Below are 25,648 nucleotides of genomic sequence, written 5' to 3' on the forward strand. Positions count from 1 at the left end.
TCATTTGCCCAAGTGGGGTTATTCGGATCTTTTAAAAGAATTAACATCAGCAAATGTTGCTTATAATTCTCTCTATCTTTGCATCATCAGCAAACAACTGATGGTCCCCAGTCAATCCACACAAAATATCATTAACAAACAAGTTAAACAGCCGGGGCCCAAGAACAAAAACCTGAAGCTCACCACTGGTTACCTTCCTTTTTTTTGAGACACTGCTCCATAATATGCAACTTGCTGGTGTCATTTAATGGAGTCTCGTTCATTACGAACATAACTTGAAAAGTTATGTTGGTAATGAGTGAGACTATTTCCAAACTGAGCATAATATCAGGTGTGCCAGACAAAGATTGCAAATTTTGTTCTTAAAATGTCCAGCATGTTTTTAAAATGAGAGGTAGTCTTCCTCTGAAAACAGAGAGCAAAATTGACACACTTGGATATGTTATGTGTGGGACAAGCAATACAAGTAATAACAGTGCACATTTAAAGGATTATTCAGCTTGTAGATCTTGGGAAAAACTCATTTACACTATACACTCACTACTATAACAGACAAACTGTTTTACTTACTCATGGGTCTCTGAAAGAAAAATCTACAAAATCGGCATCAATTCAACCTTAATATCTTTCTTGGTCTAGCTCCTACTGATGAGATCTCAATAAAGGTCAAAACCAGAGCTTTTCCAGAGATCTCATCAGTGGTATGAGATCTCTGGATAATACATAAGAATATAATATCTGAACAAAAGCGCACTTTGTTATTCATTATTAAGGCAGTTGATGTGAAATCAATAGCCTCTATATACAAATAGCCTACTTTGAGGATACTTAGAGTGCAAACTTTGCTTACACTCGATTAAAGGATTTAAAAAAAAAAAATATAGAATTTCTTGGAAAGTATAATTTGTTTTGTAACCAAATGAAAAACATTCTGCTCAACTTTTTTTCACAATCTGGAGTCTAACCAGGTAACCAATAACTACCTTTATGGATTCTGTCACTTTAGATTCTCATCATATTTCCTAACATACTACTTGATGCACACCATGGTAGGTGTGAATAGACCTGTGCTGTTGCTATCCTTTGGTGTACATTCCACTCTCTGTAACTGGGTCTAGTTTTTCTCTTTGGTCAATCACTGTATCTTGTCTTGGCTCTTCAGACTTGCTAACCACTACAGGATGTACAACAACTCTTCCTTAAAATATCTCTCTTTAAATCATCATCCCAACTAGAAATATAATCATATTAGTGAGTTATAATCCGATTTATAATGTTTATTTGAAGAGAGCAACCAATAAGTTCCTCTCCCCTGTAGAATTAAAGAAATTTTTCCTTCACCTAATGTCTGTCAGATTTATATGAGGACAAGTAAAAGTAAACCACGTCTAATATATCAACTTATGAATTATGAATATTCCCACTTGTGAATTTCTTCTTTTGGGATACTGCATCCCATACACAACTTGCTGATATCTATCTGACAGTCAATGACCTATCCAACTCACTAATCTAATATCCAGTCCCATCTGTTTCAGTGTAGTTAACAACTTGTGTGACAATCTATCAAAAGCCTTTGCAAAATCAAATATATCCCTATATGCACATCTCCCGTGTCCAGTGTATTCGTCACCCTGTTATATTGCATAATTAAATTGCAAAACATGACTGTTCTTTAACAAACCCATGCTGACAGTCATAGAGCATGCTCTTAATTAATCTATTTCTGTATCTTAGTTCTCACCAGTCTTTCCACCATCTTAACTACTTGCCCAGTCCTGAAAATACTTCTCTTCTGCTCTTACTGTTAGCCAGATTAATAAACTCAGCAATCTTACATAATGTTTAGAGTTATGATGATTATTTAAAGAAAAAACTGAAGTCTTTTATGGCCAAAAAGTCTTAATGGCCATGGCCAATCATCTTCCTAGGTTATTTGGTATCTTTTCAAGGTATATTTGGTCATTTCATTGGTATTTTTTATAGGTATTATCATCATCATCATCCTAAGATCTCATGAAGACAAAGAGACCTCCTAGATGAAGACTCATCTATGAGGTCCCTTTGTCATATACACACAGCTCATTATACCTTGTCTTAAACACATTCAAATTCTCTACAGACACCACATTCTCAGGCAAGTCATTCCAATCATTCACAACTCTGCATGCAAAAAATCTGCTTCTCACTCCCTTGCTCACATCTTCCTTATACAGCTTCCAGGGATAACTCACTGTTTTCTGAAACCTCTTCAACATTGATCCTATAACAACCCCTTACCAACATGTACATCTCTATCATATCACCTCCTCTTCCTCTTATCCACTAGACTATGTAAATTGCATCTTTTCAATCTTTCCTCATATTTAACATTCCAGAGATCAGAAACTATCTTAGTCAGTTGCCTCTGGATCCATCCAACATCTCTTCAACATCTCTTTCTTTTTGAAAACCATGTGACCAAATCTGTGTACAGTAGTCAAATGTGTGGCTAATCAGAGCCTTGTAACAGGAATCTCCTGATTTCCACAGGTCAGTGTCCTCTGCATCATTCTCAGAATTTGCTGTTGTCCTCGCAGTATGTCCTGTAAATTTTAGATCCTTTATCCACCATCAAAAGCTCTCTTATTTACTTCACCTTCAAGAATATATCCCACCAAGTGTAAATTCTTCGTCCCCTCTTTGTTTCCCAAATTTTAAAACCTTCATTTTGCAACATTGAACTGGCATCCCCACTCTTGTGCCCATTCACTCAATTTACCCATTCACTTGTAAGGCCACAACATCTGCTCTACTCCTCATAGTTCATCCCAACTTTGCATCATCTACAAATAACCTGAATATCCCTATCCAAATCTTCCCAGATATCATTAACATAAAGGTTAAGCAGCAATGGCCCTAAAACAGTTCCCTGAGGAACACCATCAGCACTAGTGACTTTCTTCTTCTGGGATATTGCTACCCCCATACCCAAATGTTGATCATTTCATTGGTATCTTTTAAAGGTATGTTGGTCATCCTAATGCAGACGTACTCTGGAAAAGATTCTGAAGTTTGTTTTTAAAGTCTAGATTATTTTTAATATAAGAGGGGAACTTTCACAGGAGAACGGAACTGTAGAGAGCAAAATTGGCAGAATTCTTGGATAGGTTATGTACTCAATAACAGGTCTTAAGGGAATTCTAATTGTGGATTGTATCAACTTTCCCCACATGTAATCTATCTAAACATTCTGGAAGTTTTGTGGTCTACTTTGACAGGAGAGTTCATCCCTCATATTAAGAATAATCTTACATTACAAAAAAAAAACACTTTGTACTCCCTGTCTGGGAGCATGTAATATTATTTGTAAGTTTGGGTATAGTCTCACTCTTCAACATACTTTTAAAAGATACCATTGAATTATTGAAGCAAGATTTTCCTGTTGATATTAGCTTACAGTGTTATTTGATTTCATTATGGACCTAAGAATTGAAGGTTCTAAAATGCAGAGCCCTATTTCTCTTCACACTCATGCATACTACTTTTTTTTTTTTTTAGAATACTATGAACAGTGTTTTATGAGTAATATTTCTCCTAAATCTACATTACAGTACAGTTATGCTATACTGTAATGTACATTTGGTAATTTTTTATGTAATTTTGAGATCTTTTGATATTGAAAGTTTTGTGTCCTAGATAAATGTGGTTCACTTTAGAAAAAGAAAAAACTCATCCTGCTGATTTTTCATCACTCAGATTGAAATTTCTTTATTTTTGAAGAAAAAATCAATTTTTTTATCATTGTTAAAAGCACTGTTTGTTTTTATTATGTGGCTATCTGCATGGGGTCAAGTGATGCATCACGGGAGGCCCACACTAACCTTTATACATAAACCTATTATTTACATCTCACCTTAACTCATTCACAGTCAAACTCACAACTCATAACTACTGCCATTCCATTCATTCACCACTATCCAAGCAAAAAATCTAGTCCACACATCCTTACTAACCATACTCTTACACAATGTCTGGAGGGAGGGGGGGGTGACCCCATGTTCTCTATGTTTGTTATGTATTGAAAAAGATTTTTGTGTTTATTTTATAAAGCCTTTTTAGTAACTTATAAGTTTCTATTCTTTCCCTCTCCTCCACCTGTCACCTAAACTTTGCTTTTGAAACACATACTTTCAATCTATGATTTCAATCTTGAGAGTGTGTGTGTGTGTGTGTGTGTGTGTGTGTGTTGGCTAGCGTCGCCGTAGCACGTGGCGGTGAATTTGAGCTGTGTAGAAGAAAGTGATTTTTAATTGGTGAATAGTCCGTTTTTCTACGTTTTTGAGTGCTAAATTGTTTCTCTGAATACGAGTGTACTTCAGTGGTTGTTTTTTGGAAGTTAGTTGCTGTCGCGATATAATATATTTTGGTTACCGTCGGAATCGAATGCATAATGGTGGAAGACAAAATGAAGCTAAGTTTTCATTCAGTACTATAATTAGTTATATTTCATTTTATTTAGTGTACTTAAAGGTTTTGTTTTGCTTGTAATTGTTTGTACTTTTTTCTTATTTATTTAACGGAATTTATTAATTGAATAATTAACGATTATGCTACTCGGCAGTAAGGAATGATGGCGGATTCAGCTGCAGTCGCAAGTGACGTATTGCCAAGTCCTCCGCCATTTAAGAACTCTATTATAAGCAATATCATAAGGAACTTTGTGGCATGCAGTACTTGCGGCATGTATGCGTCTCAGGAATTGGATATGTTGCTTGTGAAAGAGAGCGGAGAGCGTATGTACACAAAATGCAGGCAGTGGGAGGAAATAAGTGCATTCGAAATATCAGTATCCGACCTTATTGCTCCAGGAACGGGGAATGAATGTAGGAAGACAAGTAGTGTGATAGGAGAGAATGAAAAAAATATATATATGAATGAGAAAATAATAGTTGATAGTATGGAAGGCGTGAGTGACTGTGAAAGTTTAGGAGATGGTTTTGTTTGGAAGAGTGAATTTAGATTAAGAGTGACTGACCTGCAGATGGAGATAGATGAGTCGAAAGAGGAGGTGGAATGTCTTGTGAATGAGAGCAGAAGTATGAAAGATAAGATTAGGAGAATGGAAGAGATAAATTCAAGCTGAATCAGAGTAGGGGAGGGAGAGAGAATTTTGGGAGCGTTAGAAGAGGAGAGAAAGGAAACAGTAGAAGAGAGGGAATGAGCGAGAGGTATGGGGGTGCTAGAAGAGGAGAGGATGGAAACAGTAAGAGAGATGGAATGATAGAGAGATATGGAAGTGCTAAAAAATAAGAGGATGGAAACAGTAGGAGAGACAGAATGAGAGAGGGATATGGAAGTGCTACAAAATGAGAGGATGGAAACAGTAGGAGAGACGGAATGAGAGAGGGATATGGAAGTGCTAGAAGTGGAGAAAATGGAAACAGTTGGAGAGAGGGCATGAGAGAGATGTATGGGAGGGCTAGAAGAGCAGAGAATGGAAACAGTAGGAGAGAGAGGTATGGGAATGCTAGAAGAGAGAATAGCAGTAGAGGAGAGGGAATGAGAGAGACCTATTGGAATGAAAGAAGAGGAGAGAATGAAAACAATAGGAGAGAGAGAATGGTAAGAGGTATAATGTATGGCGACTCAATGATTCGTGGTGTTCAAGATAGGATGCGTGAGGAATGTTTGCCAGGAGGAACAATAGAAAGGGTGGCCATGGCAATTAAGAGAGGTGAAAGGGTGGATGACTTGAGTGATAATGTAAGTCGGGCAGCGAGAGATATGAGATTTTTGCTTGAGGCTCTACGGAAGAAGACAGAAAGAGGAAAAATAGTGTGCGTGTTGCCTAGGTATGATAATGATGAGCTGAGCAGAAGAGCGGTGATATTGAATGTCATAATAGCGAGAATGTGTGCCAAGAGAGGACTGATATATATGGATGCTTGGAGTGCGTTTGAGGAAAGAGAAGAATTGTATGCGAGAGACCGCTTACATTTGAATGAGGAAGGACATAGGCATCTGGAGTGATTGCTGTTCTGAACGAGTCAGTGTGTCCCAGGGAGGATGATAGCAGGGGTGGCCTCTTGTGGGAATGGATACTTTGGAGAAGGGAAATGACATCAGATAACACTGAGCCCAGTGGAGTCTAGAGGGGATAATGCTGGGTATAGAAACAACGGCATTTATATGCTTTATACTAATGCCAGGAGTATCCGGAATAAGGGAGAGGAATTGGTGGAGCAGATAGCATCAGCCTGGCCAAAAATCACTGAGACTTGGTTGGCAGACAAGAATATAATAACAGGATTAGAAGTCGCTGGGTACAGCATTTTTCAGGAGGATAGGAAAGAAAAGCATGGTGGTGGGGTACTGCTTATGATAAGTGATGACCTATGTCCTCTAAGAGTGGAGGCTTTGGAAGGAAGTGAGACAAATGATTTTGAGAGCATATGGTGTGAGGTAGAGGTAGGCAAGACAGGATATTTAGTGGGGTGTTGCTACAGACCCAGGAGCACAGAGGATGGGGACCAGGAAATGTTTAGACAGTTAAGTTTGGCAAGTGCAAGAAGAATGATTTTTATGGGAGATTTTAACTATAGTAATATAAATTGGAGAGAGGAAGATGTGTGTAGCAATAGGGGAATGGAATTTCTAGAATTCTTGAGGGACAAATGTCTTAGGCAACATGTAACAGAGGGAACAAGAGGTTCAAGAGTTTTGGATTGGGTTATAGCATCGGAAGAGTTGATAATAACTGAGATGACATCTCTCCCACCAGTTGGAGAGAGTGACCATATGGTTTTGACTTGGAAAATGAATAGACATGCAGGAGTATCTAAGAGACAGGAACGTATTGTGGAATTATAAGGTAGGTGATTATAATAGTCTAAGACTTCAATTTGGGGAAGTTTCATGGAGGGAGGAGTAGGAAGGCCGGGATATCATTAGTGCGTGGAAAATAATGAAAGAATATTTGTTAGCAGCAATGGTAAGTTGTATACCAAGAGTGAACAAGAGGACACAATTTGGAGTAAAGTGGATGACAAACAATATTAAACAGGAATTGCATGCAAAAAAGTGGCTGTGGAAGAGATATAAGGAGACAGGTGAAGAGAAGATGCAAGACACAGGCCAGAAGAATGACTAGTATGGTAAGGAAGACGAAACTGGAATATGAGAGGAGATTAGCCCTAAGATCCAAAGAAAATCCTAGAGAATGTTTTAGATATGTGGCCAGTAGGAGGAGAAATGACTGTGGAAGAATGATATTATGGGATCAAAATGGGAATAGAGTGACTGATGCAGAAGACATAGTAGAATTGTTCAATGAACACTTTATTGGAGTATTTCATCCTGGAGGAGTCAGTTTTAATGCTAGAGGGATAGGACAGGTTTGAGGTTTAGAGGTACAGGAAAAGAGTGTTTCAAATACTGAGTACTCTGGATGTCAGCAAAGCTGTGGGACTGGATGGTATTTCATCACGAGTTTTGAGAGAATGTGCTAGGGAACTGACAGTGCCTTGGACCTGGCTTTTCAATGAAAGTCTGGCTGCAGGAAAGGTGCCCATGGAATGGAAGGAAGGTAAGATAGTACTATTGCATAAGGGTGGTAGCAGACTGGAAGTGTCTAATTATAGGCCAGTTTGTGTGTCATCAGTAGTTAGAAAGATCTTGGAGAAAGTAGTGAAGGACCGTATACAGCATTGGGCAGATGAGGGTAATGTTATCGGTGAGAGTCAACTTGGATTTGTGAATGGGCGCTCTTGTTTTAGCAATATGCTAGCTTTTATGATAAAGTTACAAGAGCATTAGATGAGGGAAAGGCATATACTGCCATTTTCTTAGACTTAGCAAAGGCATTTGAGAGGGTATTACATGATAAGCTGATATTTAAGTTGCAGCACATGGATCTGGATGTCAGATTGGTCAACTGGATTCAGTATTGACTGTCCGATAGGTATCAGAGAGTTGTATATGGTGGGGCAGTTTCAAGGAAGCAGAGTGTTACAAATGAGGTCCCACAGGGCTCAGTACTGGGACCTATATTGTTTAACCTTTATATCAATGACATTGTCAGTGGATTGCAAGGGGATATTCAGTTGTTTGCAGATGATGCAAAGCTGGGAAGGATTATTAGTAATAGTACAGATGCGGCAGCCCTGCAAGAGGATTTAAATAAGTTAGATAGATGGGCAAATGAATGAGGGTGTCAGTTTAATGCAGCAGAATGTAAGGTCTTGAGGTTTGGGAAACATCGATGGGACACTGCATACTCTATGGGAGGAGTTATACTGGAGGAAGTAGGGGAGACAAGAGATCTGGAGTTGATGATTGATAGCAATCTGAAATTTAGGGCACATGCAAAGGTGGTGCAGGTAACACAGAGGATTGCTGCAATAATGAGAAGGACACTGACCTGCAGAGATAAAACAGTTATCATTCCATTGTATAAGACTCTGATCAGATCACACTTGGACTATTGTTCTCAGATTTGGTCCCCAGGATTTAAAGGGGATGAATTAACTGTGGAAAGGGTACAAAGGCGGATAACAAAGATGGCTTCAGGACTGTACAATGATAGTTATGAGGATTGACTGAGGGAATATGGACTGCAGAGTTTGGTGGATAGAAGAAGGAGAGGTGATATGATTGAGACGTTTAAACTGTTGAGAGGTGGTTACAGCGTTGACACTGGGGAGTTCTTTCGCTTGGTTGAACAGCGGGAAGGATTGATGACAAGAGGCCATCCCTGGAAGTTACGAAAGGAAACTGTGAGCAAGAGGGTTACGAGTGGTTTCTTTGCATGGAGGGTGGTTGAACCATGGAATGCATTGCCTGATGGAGTGGTGAGAGTGAGAACGGTCCATGAGTTCATGGAGTGATATGATAGACTTTGTGTTTCTTAGGAAGGACCTCCCACGATGAGTCTTTCGACTCCATGGAGGCCTGAATAATAATAATTCAAAATTCGCAGCTAGCAAAGGCAGGCTTGAAATTTTTAAATCTAGGGCTGAAACTAAGAATGTAAAAATAACAGGTGAAACTGCAAGTATCGATGAAGACTCTGCATCCACATTTCCTGCTGAGCTGCAGAAAATTATCGAAGAAAATGATTACAATTACTGCCAGATTTTCAATGTAGATGAAACTGGTCTCTATTGGGAAAAAATGCCATCTGAAACTTTTATATAAAAAAAAAAAAACAGCAGTGAAGCCTGGCTATGAAGTATCAAAAGATTGCTTCACTGTTATGCTTGGAGGGAATGCTAATGGAGATTTTAAATTGAAGCTGCTGCTTGTCTATCAAACTCAGAGCCCAAGGACTTTAAAAGGATGTAACAGAACGCTTTATCTGTAATTTGGCAGGTGAATCAGAAGGCTTGGGTTACCCAAACTCTCTTTGCAGATTTGGTTTAAGTCTTATTTTAGCCTGGCAGTTGAAGCTTATTGCAAGAGAAATAACTTAGCTTTCAAAGCTCTTTTGCGTTTAGATAATGCACTTGGTCATCCAAATTCTCTTAATGATCTGTGTGAGAATGTGAAAGTTTTATTTTCCCCACCAAATACGATATCGCTGCTGCAACCTATGGACATGGACGTCATTGCAACTTTCAAAGCCTATTTTCTTAAAACGACATTCTCAAAGGCAGTAGAAACAACAACGGGAGAAAATGTGATTACGCTACAAGAATTTTGGAAAAAATGTAACATTAAACACTCAATTGAAAACATTCATGACTCGTGGGTGCAAGTGTCATCTAGCTGCATGAAAGCTGTTTGGAAAAACCTTTTGCAGCATGACTTAGATGGTTTCCAAAATCCTGTGAACAAAGTGGTTGAAGAAATCATTGCAATTGGTGAAGACCTTGGTTTGATGGTGTTGATGCAGATGATGTTAAAGAATTATTGGATTCAAATTCAAGAGATTGCAGTATCTTCTTGAAACTGAAGAACAACGTGCATATGAAGACAACGAACAAATGGATTGTAAAGATGAGGTTCCAAAGGAGATAATAATCAAAGAAGTGGATGGAATATTTCGCAGTTTAGAATCGCTTAAGCAGCAAGTAATGGATATTACTTGTGGTTAGCATATCCGCTCTCCAGACAAAAGGTTGCGGGTTCGAATCCCGCCGTGGGCATGGATGTTTGTGATTGTCTGTGGAAATACCAGTGGTGGTGGTGGTAGGCAATAGATGGTGCTGGTGTAGATGATGATGGAGATGAATAGATGTAGAGTAGGTGCCCTCCCTTGATGAGTCTTTGGACTCCCTGGAGGTGACAAATAATAATCATAAATAAATATGGATCCAGATGTTAATCGAAGAATGCTTGTCTGCCAAGGTTTGGAAAGTCATTTTGCTTATTATCGTAGAATTTATGCCAATAAGAAAAAAAATTAAAACTGTTCAAACGACTCTTGATAACTTCTTTTGATAAAAAAAAATTGCAGTAACTGATGTAGTTACAAGTATTTATTAAAAATTTACTTTGTATTCATTTTTTATCTTTCCTAAAAGAGTACTATATAAAACGAACTATTAATACAGTTATCAATCATAGACGAATTGTACTTTTTACCATTGATTCTTATATTTGATTAACACGATTTTGATATACGCGGTAAGATCGAGGGATTAATTAACTGCATTAATCGAGGGATACCTGTACTTATGGAATTGTGCTTGAAGTAGTAGATGAGATTTTAGATTTGGATATAATGATTAACAATAGACAAGTTTAGTGGAAATGTTCAAAATTGAATATCACATTGCTGCTGTGATAAGGAGTGCACTGACGTGAAGGGATAAGGAGGTGGTTGTGCTACTGTATAATGCACTGCTCAGATTTGGATACATGATTTTCAGTGTGATATGAAAACATTGGAAAGGATCCAGAGAAGAGTTAATAAAACTATATCAGGACTCTGGAATGCTGGCTATGAAGAGAGGTTGAAGAAATATGCATTGCAGAGTTTGATGGATAAGAGGAAAAGAAGTGATATGATAGAGATGTTTAAGTTAGTGAGGGGGATTTTATTGGATTAATCCAGAGAAGATGATGATGAGAGTAGAAATTGAGAGAGAGAAAGAAAGAAGAACCAGAGGCCACCTTTGAAAGTTATGTAAAGAGTGTGGTGAAGAGGTGTATTAGGTTGATTGATAGAAGTAAATTTTTTACATGTAAAATTGTGGGTGAATGGAACACATTACTAGAATATGTTGTAAATGCAGGGAGTTTTAAGATTCAGTATGATATTGGTTGAGTGAACTTTCAACTGTGTGTTGCTGACTGCATGGAGGTTGGTGTGAAAATAATAATAAACAATGACTAATTATGTAAGCTAGAAAATTATTTCATATAAAATTTTCACTTAGCAGCATAATACTTAAAGAACAGCTGTTTAAGTATGATTTCCTTTGATGACAGTTGATTTGAGTATTGTTAATAACTAAATTAATAACTTTATTTTTATAAATAATTAAAAATGAAGAAATTGTGAAAGCTGGAAAATTATTTGATATAAAATTTAAACCAGGTAGCAACAGTGTATGTTAACATGTGATCACAAGGTATGCATAGAGCAGCAATGTGATGCTAAAGGAAAAAATACCCATTTGACAGAGATGGACATTTCTTATTAAATCTCTTGAGATAATGCAGTTTAGCAGTGTATCATAATTCCCATTATATAATTTTTCCTGAGGAAATTACTCTTATGTCATGTGTTCATCCCATTGTCAGAGAAACTTGTTCTTAGTTAATGGATTTAATTTTTCTTCATTTAATTTTTTTTAAAATTTAACTTATCCCTTCAATAGGACTTGAGTTGTAATCAGACCATGCTGCTTCGTGTGAACATGTGACCCCAGCATTTTGATTCTGGAATGTTTGTGCTTATATTCCAGCTCAGTTGCTTGTTAATTATTTTTAGAATATATCTACCGTAGTTACATTTCCATTAGTGATAGAATAATAACTATTCTATGCAAATTCCAAAGATTTATTTAACTCATGAAAAACATTTCTATATCAGGCTGCTGTTGGCTTACTGCACTCTTCTTTTATGTATCTTGTTTAATATGTCTTTTTTATTAATTTATTTGTATTAATAGCCTGATAACATCAGGTAACTGATGAAGCAGAAAAAAATGAATATTCAGTGATTATCTGGCACTCAAATAATCAAACTTCAGTTACTAATCATATATTCAGTTAATACTCTGAATTAACTGACTAGGTGAGCCTCTGTAGCTCAGAGTCCCTTTGGTCGGAAAGACCTGGGTTCGATTCCCATCCATGAAGTGAGGAATCTTTATCTGGTCTCTTTTGACTAAAGGTGAGTTAGCAGGTCTCATATGGAGGTAGAGGATTTTTTCACCCAGAAACTCAAGTTTTTCATCCCTCAGAACAGGCAAACCAGCCTGTGAACACGCAATGATCTACAGTCATAAAATACATCCTTAATCCCTCACTAGAAGGACTCAACTAGCCATAAGGGATGGTCAAGGAGCTGGGGGAACCCCCACACAAATAAATAAATAAATAAACTGACCAGGTAATTGATCTTCTAATGCTGTGAGATAATTGATTGTTTTAAGTTATTCCTGCAGTGTGATAGGAAATTTACTATGTCTAATAATGAATGTGTTTTGTAAAAAAAAAAAAAAAAAAAAAAAAAAAGCTTTAATATTATTAAATAGATCGATAGCAGCAAATCTGAAAAACTACGGTACATCTGTTGTTCTTGGAGAGTTACGTTTTCTGATTGTTGTTTTTTTTCTGTGTAATTTTATATATCTTGCTATTTTAGATAGCTGTTGGTATCTTCATTGTGCAGTGTGAGACCACATTCTGCTTATTGGTAGTCTGAAGTAGAATGCATCAAATATTCTCTTGTTTTGGTATTTGACCCATTTGGCATCTTTGCAAATACTTAACTTCGGCTGAATTGGTAGAAAATTCAGTGTTCAGCCTGCTGAATCAGAAAATGTCCTGTTATATATTTTCATAACAAGCACAATGAATCAGGGAAAGCTTCCTGTTATCTTTCATGAACTCATTGCATGCTATAATTATTTTATTTGATATTGTCTGTGTTTTTATTTTAGTTTATATTATGCAGTCTTGAAATTTGTTTATTTTTATGAGGTCTTAAAATATTTAAAGAGTACAGTTTTTGGCCATGAATAATAAAAATTTATATGAAGATTCAAAATTTACAAACTGTAAAACATAACAGTCAAATATCTTGGGGTGGTAGAGGAAAAAATGCATGTAGTACATCTGTTTATGATTAATTATGGAAAATAAGCAGAAAATAATATAAACCAAAATTAAGAACAAATAAGTAGTCAGAATATACAGTAAATCCACCAAACAAACAACAAAACATTTCATGTTACAGATGAATATATATAAAAAAATGGGAGTTAGATGATAATTATGATTATTCCTTATCTGCTTGGAGTTAATAACTAATCGTGGGACAAAGGAGCAAAATTTGTTGTATTAATCCATAGTTGAAATGATTGCATTGATAACATGGCATGCTGAATTCTTCAAAATAAAAATTAATTACAAGACTGATGAGTAAACTTACTTCACAGTACAATTTGCCTCAAAGATATTTTACAGAAAAAAATTATATTTAATGACCAATTGTAGCTATTAATTGTATCTATTAAAAACAAGAGTGAGGATGCTAAATTTATTTCTTTTACATAGGAATATATTATTATTATTATTACGTGACACCTCCAGGGAGTACAAAGACTCATCGAGAGAGGGCATCTACTCTGCAACTCTGTCTCCACCAACTCAATCCACCAACTACAACGAACTGCAACTACCGTCATCATCTACACCAACGCCATCTACCACCCATTACCACCACTAGCATTTTCGCAGACAATCACAAACATCCATGCCCACGGTGGGATTTGAACCCACAGCCTTTTGGCTGGAGAGTGGATATGCTAACCACTCAGACAACCAGGCTGGCTATATGGACCTGTCATCATACAAACAAAACTTCACAGGTGGCTTGAATAGAAACTTTCAGTGTAATTATATAGTTCAGAAATGTCAAGGTTTTTCTAGGAATAAGTGAGATGATTAAAAAAAATTCTGCTGTGCTAAAAATGTGGAATATTACCCATTTCTGTTATTGCAGTTGGCAATAACAGAAACTATTGATTCACAGATATCAATATCCAGTAGTGTGTGTGTGTGTGTGTGTGTGTGTGTGTGTGTGTGTGTGTGTGTGTGTGTGTGTGAAAAAAAAACTGGAAGAACATTTTAACAATACTCTTGCCATATGCTTGAAATTGAAAGATAAAAAAAAAAATCTGCTAATGCCATTTATTTTCCAAAGAAAGTAGGTAAGACCATTTAGCCCTAATTTATGGATACTAGTGGAGAGCCAACCTCCATCCTTAGCCCATCACAGAAACTTCGCCTAAAACTATCAGTGATTTTAATTGGCATCCATGGAGGGGAGGATGTGACAGACAATTGCTGCCTTCTTGTGGTCTCTAATACTATATATTGTCAAAGAAATAGTGAGTTCTATGGTCAGCTTTTTTTTTTTTTTTTGAGTTTCAGAATTAAAAACTCAAGTTTCCAGGGGGAAAACCCCTTCTTGCCCAGTCAAAGAAAAGCTAAGAAAAACATCCACTAGTTAGTGAATAGAATCGAATTAAAAGATGTTCAAACTGAATTAAATGTCAGCCATATAAAATTAGTTCAAGATTACCTTCTAAGTGGGAACTCTACTTTTTATGTATTACAACAAATACAAGAACAGAAAAGCATTAAATATCTATGCACTGAACAACAATTTAAATTTGTTAAACTGAAATCAGTTGTCTTTAATGGAGGCCACTGGTAAATTTACAGGAGCCTTTCGAGTAATTTCATAAGTGTTTCCAACTATTACAACTCTTAAACTCTGTTTACCCAAAGATGAAGATAATTTTTATTTATTATTATTATTTATTTTTATTTTTTATTTTTGAGTAGGAAAAATGGAAAAATTTGTCTATGAAGACCTAAATAAAGATTCGTTACTTTCATCGAAATTTAATGTTATACATTTCTACATTAGACCAAAGATTTAAGGTGGCATTTTTCAAGTCGGATGAGAAATCAGATTTGGAAATATCAAGTGATGAAGTCAATATTTATTTATTTTTATTTTTTAATCAGAAAAGTGAGATTGATGAAAAATTATAATGAAAACAAAAAATAAGAGTAAATTATTGAATTGTTTTGATGATTATCACTTCAGAAGTTCATTTACTGCTATGTTACCATCAAATCAAAAGCAGAATCAACTGCAGAAAAACATTAATGATTAGATTATTAAATCTTTTAATAAACCATTCTTAATAGATCTGTTAGTGTGGTGGCAAGAATCCATTTTGAGTTAGCATATCTGCTCTCCAGTCAAAAGGCTGCGGATTCGAATCCCGCTGTGGGCATGTTTGTGATTATCTTTGAAAATATTAGTGGTGGTGCTGGTGGGCAGTAGATGGCGTTGGTGTGGATGTTGAGGTTCGCTGTAGTTGGTGAAGACTGAGAGTTGTAGAATCCTCCCTCAATGAGTCTTTGGACTCCCTGGAGGTGTCACTTAATAATAATAATAATTATCATGCATATATTTTAATCTTTCCTCAATATTTTACAAAATCAATTCTTTGCCAAATTTGAAACCAAATATTCATTTATTAGCCAACTGTATTCATTTATTAGCCAATTCATGCTTCAGCACATCTCTAGTCTGGCATACACTAAATGTCCAGTAGGAGTCTATGTCCTTTCTGGATGGAATTCACATTTAAAAAAAAAAATGCTATCTAATTCTGCCATCAGTAAATTTTGAATATCCTTCCTTACATCACTCGAATTTCTGAGAAAGTTATTTTACTCATACAAAAATATATTTCATTTAGGTAACAGAAACTGTTCCAGATGGCCACTGTGTGTCATATAAAGTTTGCCAGACTGGACTGTTGGGTGCTGAGCTGTCTTGTGTTTATAATGGGCCTCCAAAGCCTTTTCCAAAGGAGCATGCTGAACTACTTAAAGATACTTGCCCTGATTTACATACAGGTATACCATAAGTTGTCTGTTTTCTTTCATTATTATATTTCTTATCTAAAAGGAAAGATATTATTATTATTATTAATAGTAGCAATAGTAGTATCAGAACTCCACAGAGTAAAAACTCACCATGGAAGGTTGCACTCTCACACACAGCTCATGATATTGTGACTTAAAGGCTTCACACCACCACTTTCAGGCAGTGCATTATAACTGCCTACCACTCTCCATAGAAAAAAAAAATCTATTCTTCAGTTCCTTTCTCACACCCTTCTTATGCAACTTCCAGGGATGGCCTCTTGTTCTAGCCCTGTCTCAACCCATTCTCTGAAAATTTTCGTCCACATTAATCTAATAATAATCCCTTACCAACCTGTATGTCTCGACATGTCCTCCCTTTTTTCTTCCATTCAAATTGCAAATTTGCAATTCAAATTTAATGCCCTTAATCTGTCTTCATACTCAACTTTCCAGAGACCTTAGCCAATCATTTGAAACCCTTTTCAAGATCTCTTCATCTTTTTGAGCACCAGGTTACTAAATTTCTGCACAGTAATGCATTTGCAGTCAGATCAAAGCCTTATACTGTGGAATTTTAACATCCTTATTTCTACATGTTGGTGTCCTTTACATCATTGCCACAATCCACTTGCATATTCATCCAGTTCATTCAAGTCCACTTGTAAGGCCTTTCTGTTCTAATTTTATAGCTCTTCCCAGCTTTGTATCATCTGCAAACAATTCGTTATCCATATACAAATCTTACCCAGTATCATTAAACTAGGTGACGCTAGTGTTGCAAGTGAACGTGGCGGTCGTTTTGAGCTATGTCAGAAAAAGTGTTTTTAAATTAAAGTATAGTGAGGTTTTTTGTCTCAAATTGTGCTTCGGTTGGATATAAGTTGTGTTATTGTTGAAACTTTGTATATATATTGTGTTTTCACTGTTTTGTTGCACTATTTCAGCATCTAAAGATGGCTTCCATCAAGAGATATCTATGAGTGGCTCAGAGGACTTCTATATGAAAGTCTAGCTCTGCCTTGGATTTTTCGCAGTGGATGCATTGCAGAAACTGCTATATGTATGCGACGAAGAATGTGAAGGATCTGTGGACTGTTTGGCTATGAGAAGAATGAAAACGTCGGCATATGTGGAAGTGTCAGGATAGACTGAGGTGATTAGGAATGGAAGCAGATGTCGGGACTGTAGCGGAAGAGCTTTTTCGCAGTGGATGCATTGCAGAAACTGCTATATGTATGCGACGAAGAATGTGAAGGATCTGTGGACTGTTTGGCTATGAGAAGAATGAAAACGTCGGCATATGTGGAAGTGTCAGGATAGACTGAGGTGATTAGGAATGGAAGCAGATGTCGGGACTGTAGCGGAAGAGCTTCGACAGGCGTTCATGAAAATGAAAAGTGACCTTCATTTCCTGCAAGAGGAATTGGAAGTGCTCAATAAGGAGGTTCTGGAAATTAAAACTGAGTTAAATGTGTTGAATAGAGAAATTAGGACTATGGAGATTACATTAGCTGAAGTAACTAGAACAGGATTAAGTAAGGGAGAGTCTTTGGTGAATGATGAAGTAATAAATCGCAAATGAACTCATGGCCTTATTTGCTATGCTGAATAGCATAGCAAATGAGGCCATTAGTGGTGACGCTTGCTTGGATTTTAATGAAGTTATGAGTGGTACAATATATGGTGATTCTATGATTAAGGGTATGGAGAGCAGTTTGCCTGAGGAGTGCTTGGCTGGTGGAACAATAGATAGTGTCACTTCAACAATGAAGTGACTTTAGCAATAAAGAGAAGGCATGATGAAGGAAAGATGATAGTTATGGTGGGTACAAATGATCTGAGTGGTAGTATTAATCAGGTAACAAAAGATTTAAGAACACTGTTAGATATTGTGAAGAAGAAAAGTGTCAAATGGAGGATAGTGTGTGTGCTACCTCATTTTGACAGTTATGAGTTAAGTAGATGAGCGATGATAATGAATATGATTGCAAGAATGTGCAAAAAAAAAAAGAGGTCCAGAATTTGTTGATATCTGGAGTGTATTTGAAGGCAAAAGACAGCTGTATTTTTATTATTATTATTCGTGACACCTTCAAGGAGTCCGAAGACTCGTCGTGGGAGGACACCTACAACTGTCTCAACTACTACACCGAACCTCTACTACGAATCATCTCCATCAACTCCCTCTACTGCACCACCTCCACCACTACCACAACTAGTATTTTTTGTCTGTAAATTGCATGTGTTCTGAAGGGCCGATTTGTCTGTATGCGGGATGAAAAACCCGAGTTTCCGGGAGAAAAAACCCTGCTACCTCCATATGAGATCGGCTAACTCACCTTCGATTGAAATCGTCTAGATAAAGATTCCTCCCGTCATGACGAGAATCGAACTTAGGCCTATTCCAATCGAAGGGCGCAATATACTGTCGTTCTTCCAATTGCACTACGGAGAGATGGGTTGCACATCTGATCATGGAAAGTCATAAGCAATTGAAGAAGTTAGTTTTCTGAACAAGTTGAAGTAATTGGGCAGGGAAACTAAAATTGAAAAGGTTGAGTGTAAGGGGGAGAAACTTATGCAGTGAATGTGTATTTGTTTATCCTTGTTTGCAGAATAGAGTGGATAAAATCAGCATGGGACTACTGAAATTAGTGACATGTATATCAGTTCTAAAGTGGGTACAAGAACTAAAGGGAATCTGCAATTTTTGTATATTAATGCAAGAAGCATTTGAAATAAGAGGGTTGAATTTTTGGCATTAGTCAGTGCAATCTCACCAAAAGTTGTAGGCATTAGTGAAACTTGGCTGTCAGCAGAAGATGTGGTTATTGGAATTGAATGTGATCGGTACAGTATTTTCAGGGAGAAGAGAGAATGGGGAGGAATACTGTTGATGACAGCCGATGAGTTGCAGCCAAAGAAAGTAATATATCGAGAGGATAGACATGTTAATAATAGTTAATTTGAGGCAGTCTGGTGTTGAAATAGTGACCAACTCAACCAAATATACAGTTGGTTGCTGCTAGGCCAGGGTGTACAGGGGGTGATATTGAATTCATGCATCAGAAAATTAGTGCAATCAGTGCAGGGTTAGTTATTATTATGGGGGATTTTAATTATGGTGATATCAATTGGAAGGAGGATATATCACGCAGCAAAAAGGAAATGGAATTCATACACCTTCTAAGAGATAATTACTTGAAACACCATATAACTGAAGGGACTTGTGGTGTGAGAGTGTTGGACATGGTCATTGGTTCAGAGGACATATGCACAAGTAAGGTGTCCTCGTTACCTCCAATTGACGAGAGCGATCTCAAGTCAATACCGCTATGTGGTATCGACTTGGGAAGATGAAAATTTGTGGATTTCTCTCTTAAGAAGGGGTATATATGGAACTACAGGTTAGGTAATTATAATAAGCTTCAGAGTGAGCTTACAGCCATCCCATGGCAGAACATATTGCAGGGGAAAGATGCAATATGTTCTGTGCATGCAATAAAATCAGCAAGTATCCGAGGAAGGCAATATCACAACGTATTATTCCCATGGTCAGGAAGACAAACAAGGTAAGTGTTAGATGGATGAGTTGCAGGCTTGATCCGCAAAAAAAGAAAATGTTATGGAGGATTTACAAGGAGAAAGGTGATCAGTACACCCATGAGCAGTACAAGGCTCAAGCTAGGAAGGTTACCAGCATAGTAAGAAAAGCTAAATCAGATTATGAGAAGACCTTAGCCTAGGAGATCAAGGGTAATCCCAAATAGTTCTTCTGCTATGTGGAAAGTAAAAGGAAGATTGACTTTGGAAGGATAACCTTAGTGGGTGCTGATAGTACTGAGGTGACCAATTCATGTGTAATAGTATAGTTACTGATGATCACTTTTCAAAAGTCTATCACCCAAGTGAAGATATCGCTGTACCTGTAGCAATAACTAATGTTAGAACTGAAGTTAATAAATCAGAGGTACTTAGTATATTGCAGAATTTAAATGCAAACACTGCTGTAAGTTTAGATGGAATATCAGCTCAGGTGTTGAGTGAATGTGCAAAGGAATTGTCAGTGCCTCTTACTTGTTTATTTAACTTAAGTTTGAACTCTGGTATGGTTCCTAGGGAGTGGAAGGAAGGCAAAGTACTTCCTCTGCATAAAGGTTGCTCTAAGACTGCAGTAGTTAATTACAGACCAATTACCATCTCAGGAGTGGTGGTAAAAGTATTGGAAAAGTTAGTTGAAGACAGAATTCAAGAATGGGTGGATCAGAATATGATACTCTATAGGGGCCAACATGGTTTTGTTAAAGGTCAATCCTGCCTTAGCAATTTATTAACTTTTTATAATAGAATGACATCTGAGTTGGACAAAGGAAATGACTACACAGTGGTACTTCTGATTTTACCAAGTCTTTTGACAGGATACACCCATGGAATACTTGTGCAAATTGGAACAGATGGGGATGGACACTAAACTGGTGATATGGATAAGAGAATGGCTCAGGGAGAGATACCAGAAAGTGGTGTATGGAGGAGCAGAGTCCAGGATGAGGCAGGTGAACAGTGGTGTGCCTCAGGTCTCTGTGCTTGGGCCATTATTGTTTAATTTGTACATAAATGATATATGAAATGGCTTGAAAGGAGATATTCAGTTGTTTTCTGATGATGCAAAGTTGGGTAGCACAATAAAAAATCAAGCTGATGTTCAGAGTTTGCAGGATGATTTAAATAAGCTGTGTGTGTGTGTGTACATTGGGATGTGTGTGTGTGTGTACGTGTGTGTGTGTGTACGTACATTGGGGTGTGTGTGTACGTGTGTGTGTACGTACATTGGGGTGTGTGTGTACGTGTGTGTACGTACATTGGGGTGTGTGTGTACGTGTGTGTATGTACATTGGGGTGTGTGTGTACGTGTGTGTGTGTATGTACATTGGGGTGTGTGTGTACGTGTGTGTACATTAGTACGTGCATGTGTGTGTACATTAGTGCGTGCGTGTGTGTGTACATGTGCGTGTGTGTGCATGTGTGTGTGTGTCAGTGTATAGGTGTGTACGTGTGTGTCATTGTATAGGTGTGTACGTGTGTGCATGCGTGTCTGTGTATAGGTATGTGTGTGTGTGTCTGTGTATAGGTATGTGTGTCTGTGTCTGTGTATAGGTATGTGTGTCTGTGTATAGGTGTGTACGTGTGTGTGTGTCTGTGTATAGGTGTGTACGTGTGTGCATGCGTGTCTGTGTGTACGTGTGTGCGTGCGTGTCTGTGTATAGGTGTGTACGTGTGTGCGTGCGTGTATATATGTGTGTCTGTATATATGTGTATGTGTGTGTATAGCGGCGCCTGCATGCGGGCGCTGCTATGACACAGTTCATAATTTCGTTTTTAAGAAACAAAATATTTATCATAAAAACAAAAAAATTCTTAGAATGATCAATATTAAAATAAATAAGGCCGGATACACCAAATAATAAAAAAAAAATTGTATATTGCCACCTCTTTGATCAGCTGGCTATTTATAATTTTGCAGCGAGAGCAGGCGAAATGCTTGCTTGCAGAATGTTGTGTCTACTGCAGTCTATCTAAAGTGCAATGGTGAACTGTTTTTATGCACAGAAACGAATTTTCGTACAAAACATTTGTTGCTAGTTAACCAGTCATGGGTACTCATCTCAGGCTACTGACAGTAGCGCAGTGCAAACTATTATTTCATCTGTGTGATGTTGTGTAATAATTTCTTGTGGGTATAAAATAGAAATGGAATCAAAAATTAAAAAAAAACGTTATCTGGTGCAGAAAATTGTAAGCATCATGCTGCAAAAGAAGCAGCTATTAAGAAACAAACTGGGGCTCTTAATAAATTTGTTAAAATATTAAAATATTCTGATGCAGATTGTAACCAACTTGATACATGAGAAATCACAGTTGAAGAACCATGCACATCATCCATTTTTCATAAAATTACTATTGCAACTATTGAACAAGATAACAAGACGCATGATTTAATGAAAAACAGTTAGGGGAAAATTTAGTTGTAGTTGACCACAAAACTAACACATTGTTAATCTCTGAAAATTTAGAAGATCCAGGTAAATGAGGAAATATTGATGGAAAATTAAGAGTTGTTTTATTGAAATGGGGCCTGTTCAAAAGAAAAATATAATATTACCCTTTTACTGTTTTTTTTTGCTTTTGTTGCAAACTTTTCGCACCTACCGAATCAAGTAGTCTTGTAGAAGGTTATAATGATTGGAGAAATGTAAGTACAACTTTGCACAGACATGAGCCTAGTTTAACTCATATGAAAAATTTCTTAAAATGGAAGGAACTTGATAAAAATTTAAAAAACAAAACTACTATTGATTGCCAGACTCAAAGAGTGTATGAAATGGAAAAGAAACATTGGACGAGTGTTTTAGAACGCTTGATTGAAATTTAGCTTTTTGCGAATTATCTGATAAATTATATGAAAGGAATAACAGCAATTTTTTAAAATTAGTCGACTTGTTTGCGAAGTTTGATCCTGTTATGGAAAATCATGTTGAAAGAGCCCTACAAAAACTATAGAGTACACTATTTGAGTAAAGACAGTCAAAATGAAATATTGGAAACTTTAAGTAACGCAATCAGGGATATAATTTTATTATCAATTCGAAAATGTAAATATTATTCCATAATTTTAGACTGCACACCATATGCAAGTAAAACAGAACAAATGACCATTATTATTCGTTTTGTGTCCTGTGACAATGGAATTGTCAACATCAGGGATAACTTTTTAGGTTTTGCAGATATATCAGATTCCACAGGACGTGGTTCATGTGCAACAATAATGGAACAACTGGAAAAATGGAACATTCCCATTGAAGACATGCAAGGTAAAGGGTATGATAATGGGGCAAATATGAAAGGGAAAAAAATATGTACTCCAAAATTTGCTTTTGAACAAAAATCCTCCAGCTTTTTACGTGCCATGTGCAGCTCATACTCTAAATTTAATCATTAATGATGCAGCAAAGTGAATGCAGATACAATTAGTTTCTTTGCAATTATTCAAGAAATATACAATTTCATTTCATTCTCTTACAAACGTTGGGCAATCCTTTCAAAGTTCGTAAAAAAATTAAGATTGAAACAGCCATCAGAAACGCGATGGGAAAGTAAATTAATGCAATGCGCCCTCTATGATATCAATTAGGAGAAATTTACGATTCACTTTTTGAAATTTTAAATAATGAAAATTTTAATAAAGAAACTCAGCATGAAGCACAAACATTATGTGCTAAAATAAAGGACTACAAATTTATTTGCTCTCTTATAACTTGACATGATTTACTTAACAGAATAAACCCTGTGAGTAAAATGCTTCAAGACAAAAATATGAACATTATACTTGCTTTAGAATCTATCGAAAATTTAAAAATATTCTTACAAGAATTTTATTATTATTCCTGATACCTCCAAGGAGTCTGAAGACTCATCGCGGGAGGACATCTTCAACTCTCTCTACACCTTACCTCTACTACGAATCAACGCCATCTACCGCCCACCTCCAACACCACCACAACTAGTAATTTTTGTCTGTAAATTGCGTGTGTTCTGAAGGGCCGATTTGTATGTATGCGGGATGAAAAACCCGAGTTTCTGGGAGAAAAAACCCTGCTACCTCCGTATGAGATCGGCTAACTCACCATCAATTGAAATCGACCAGATAAAGATTCCTCCCAAATTTTAAAGAAGTTCTAAAAACGACCAAAGAACTGAGTGAAGAGGTGGATGGAGAACAAGAATTTAAAACTGGTACGCAAGTTCGATGAAAAAAAAAAACACGACAATTTGACTAAGAGCATCATGACAAAACGCCACAATCGCCAGAAGATAAATTTAGAGTGGATGTGTTTTATACGCTTCTAGACGTTGCACTGCGTTCGTTAATAGAACGTTTTAACCAACTAAAAACATATTATAATAATTTCAATTTCTTGTATAGATTACTACAAATTAATGACGAAGATTTATGAAAAAATTGTGACGATTTAAAGATTCTCTTGAAGGTTGGTGACAATAAAGACGTAAATGCAATAGAATTATATGACGAGTTATGTGCTTTCCAGAATATTTTTTTCTGAAGAATAATTTAAATATTCAAAACCCTTTTGATATTCTTAATTTTATTGTGTCCAAAAATTTATCTTTCCCTAAGTTTTCAATTGCTTTAAGAATACTATTAACCTTACGAGTTAGTGTAGTGAGCGGTGAATGTCCCTTTTCCAAGTTGAAATTGATTAAAACCTACTTAAGAACATGTATGCCAAAAAAAAAGTTTGTTAGTTTGTATTGAAAATGATATGTGTGGAATTAAACGTTAAGACCATTATTTCTAATTTTGTAAATATGAAATCAAAAACCCTAAAATTTAAATTAAAAAATTTCAAGTATATTTATGTAATTTAATTTTATTTTCTGTTATTCTGTAAAGATGTTATTTTTTGGATACTTATATTAAATGTTCTAATTATTTCTGAATTCTTTTCTTATTTTCTCATCTATCTCGAGTTTCTTTTATTTTCCTAAAAGATAGTTCCACTTGTAAAAATTTTTTAATAATTTTTATAAGTTACTAAGAATTTAGTAACTTTTAAAATGCAAGAATTTTTTAAGCTTTAGTTCAAATAAATTTTAACTTTAATTAAAATTCATTTTAATTTTGTTAGCGATTCGGGTCGGTGAGAAGGCTATAATCCCTGTGTCATTATATTCAACAATTAAAGTGAAGTGGCTTTATCAAAATTTGCTTTAACTTTTGAGAATTTTTTGGGGTTTTTAATGATTATCCTGCCTGGTCAACACCCTCGCTTCGTTACATTTTGCGAACCAACGTGTGTCTGTTATTTCGAAATTAATTTAAGAAATTTCAAATAATTGAAATTTTTATTATTGTAAAAGAACCACAGACGTCCGGATCATTACAGGGGCGCTTCGATAGAAATCGCATGCGGGCAGCAAAGACCCTAGCGCCGGCTCTGTGTGTGTGTGTGTGTGTGTGTGTATATATTTTGACAAAAATTTTTTTAAAAATTTTTCTGCAAAATTTGAACATCATGTGCATTCACTATTGCTCTACCCAACTTTGCATCATCAGCAAACATCTGAACAGTTCCTCTCAGATCCTTTCCTATATCGTTAATGAACAAATTAAACAGTAGTGTTCCAAAAACAGAACTCTGTGGCACACCACTAGTCACAGGCCATATTTTGGACTCTACTCCTCAATAAACTACTCTCTGATATCTCTCCATCAACCACCCTCCCATCCATCTCACCAACCCTATATCCATCCCCATATGCTGCAGTTTACTGATTGGAATTCCATGTGATAGTCTGTCAAAGTCCTTAGCAAGGTCCAGCAGAATCACTGTAAACTCATTAAACTTATCCAGTTCACCCGTCACTGTGTTATAAAATGTGAGCAAGTTACTGAGGCATGATCTACCCTTCACAAAACCATGCTGTCCCCCATACAGTATCCCATTTTCAGCTATCC

General features: G+C 36.5%; 1 protein-coding gene across 5 annotated transcripts in view; it reads left to right on the top strand.

Annotated features, from left to right (window-relative positions):
- The window catches only part of LOC150094665 (NPC intracellular cholesterol transporter 1-like), a 537,686-nt gene that overhangs the window by 90,807 nt on the left and 421,231 nt on the right, over positions 1-25,648 (top strand). For all 5 annotated transcript variants that reach the window (XM_090411500.1, XM_090411501.1, XM_090411502.1 and 2 more), the window contains exon 3: positions 15,942-16,101. In XM_090411500.1, the coding sequence (XP_090267626.1) occupies positions 15,942-16,101 (160 nt within the window). The remainder of the gene's footprint in view (positions 1-15,941; positions 16,102-25,648) is intronic.

The sequence above is a fragment of the Typopeltis vanoorti genome, chromosome 21, assembly GCF_054136105.1.
Source record: "Typopeltis vanoorti isolate ZY-2024b chromosome 21, IOZ_Tvanoo_1.0, whole genome shotgun sequence".
Taxonomy (NCBI): Eukaryota; Metazoa; Arthropoda; class Arachnida; order Uropygi; family Thelyphonidae; genus Typopeltis; species Typopeltis vanoorti.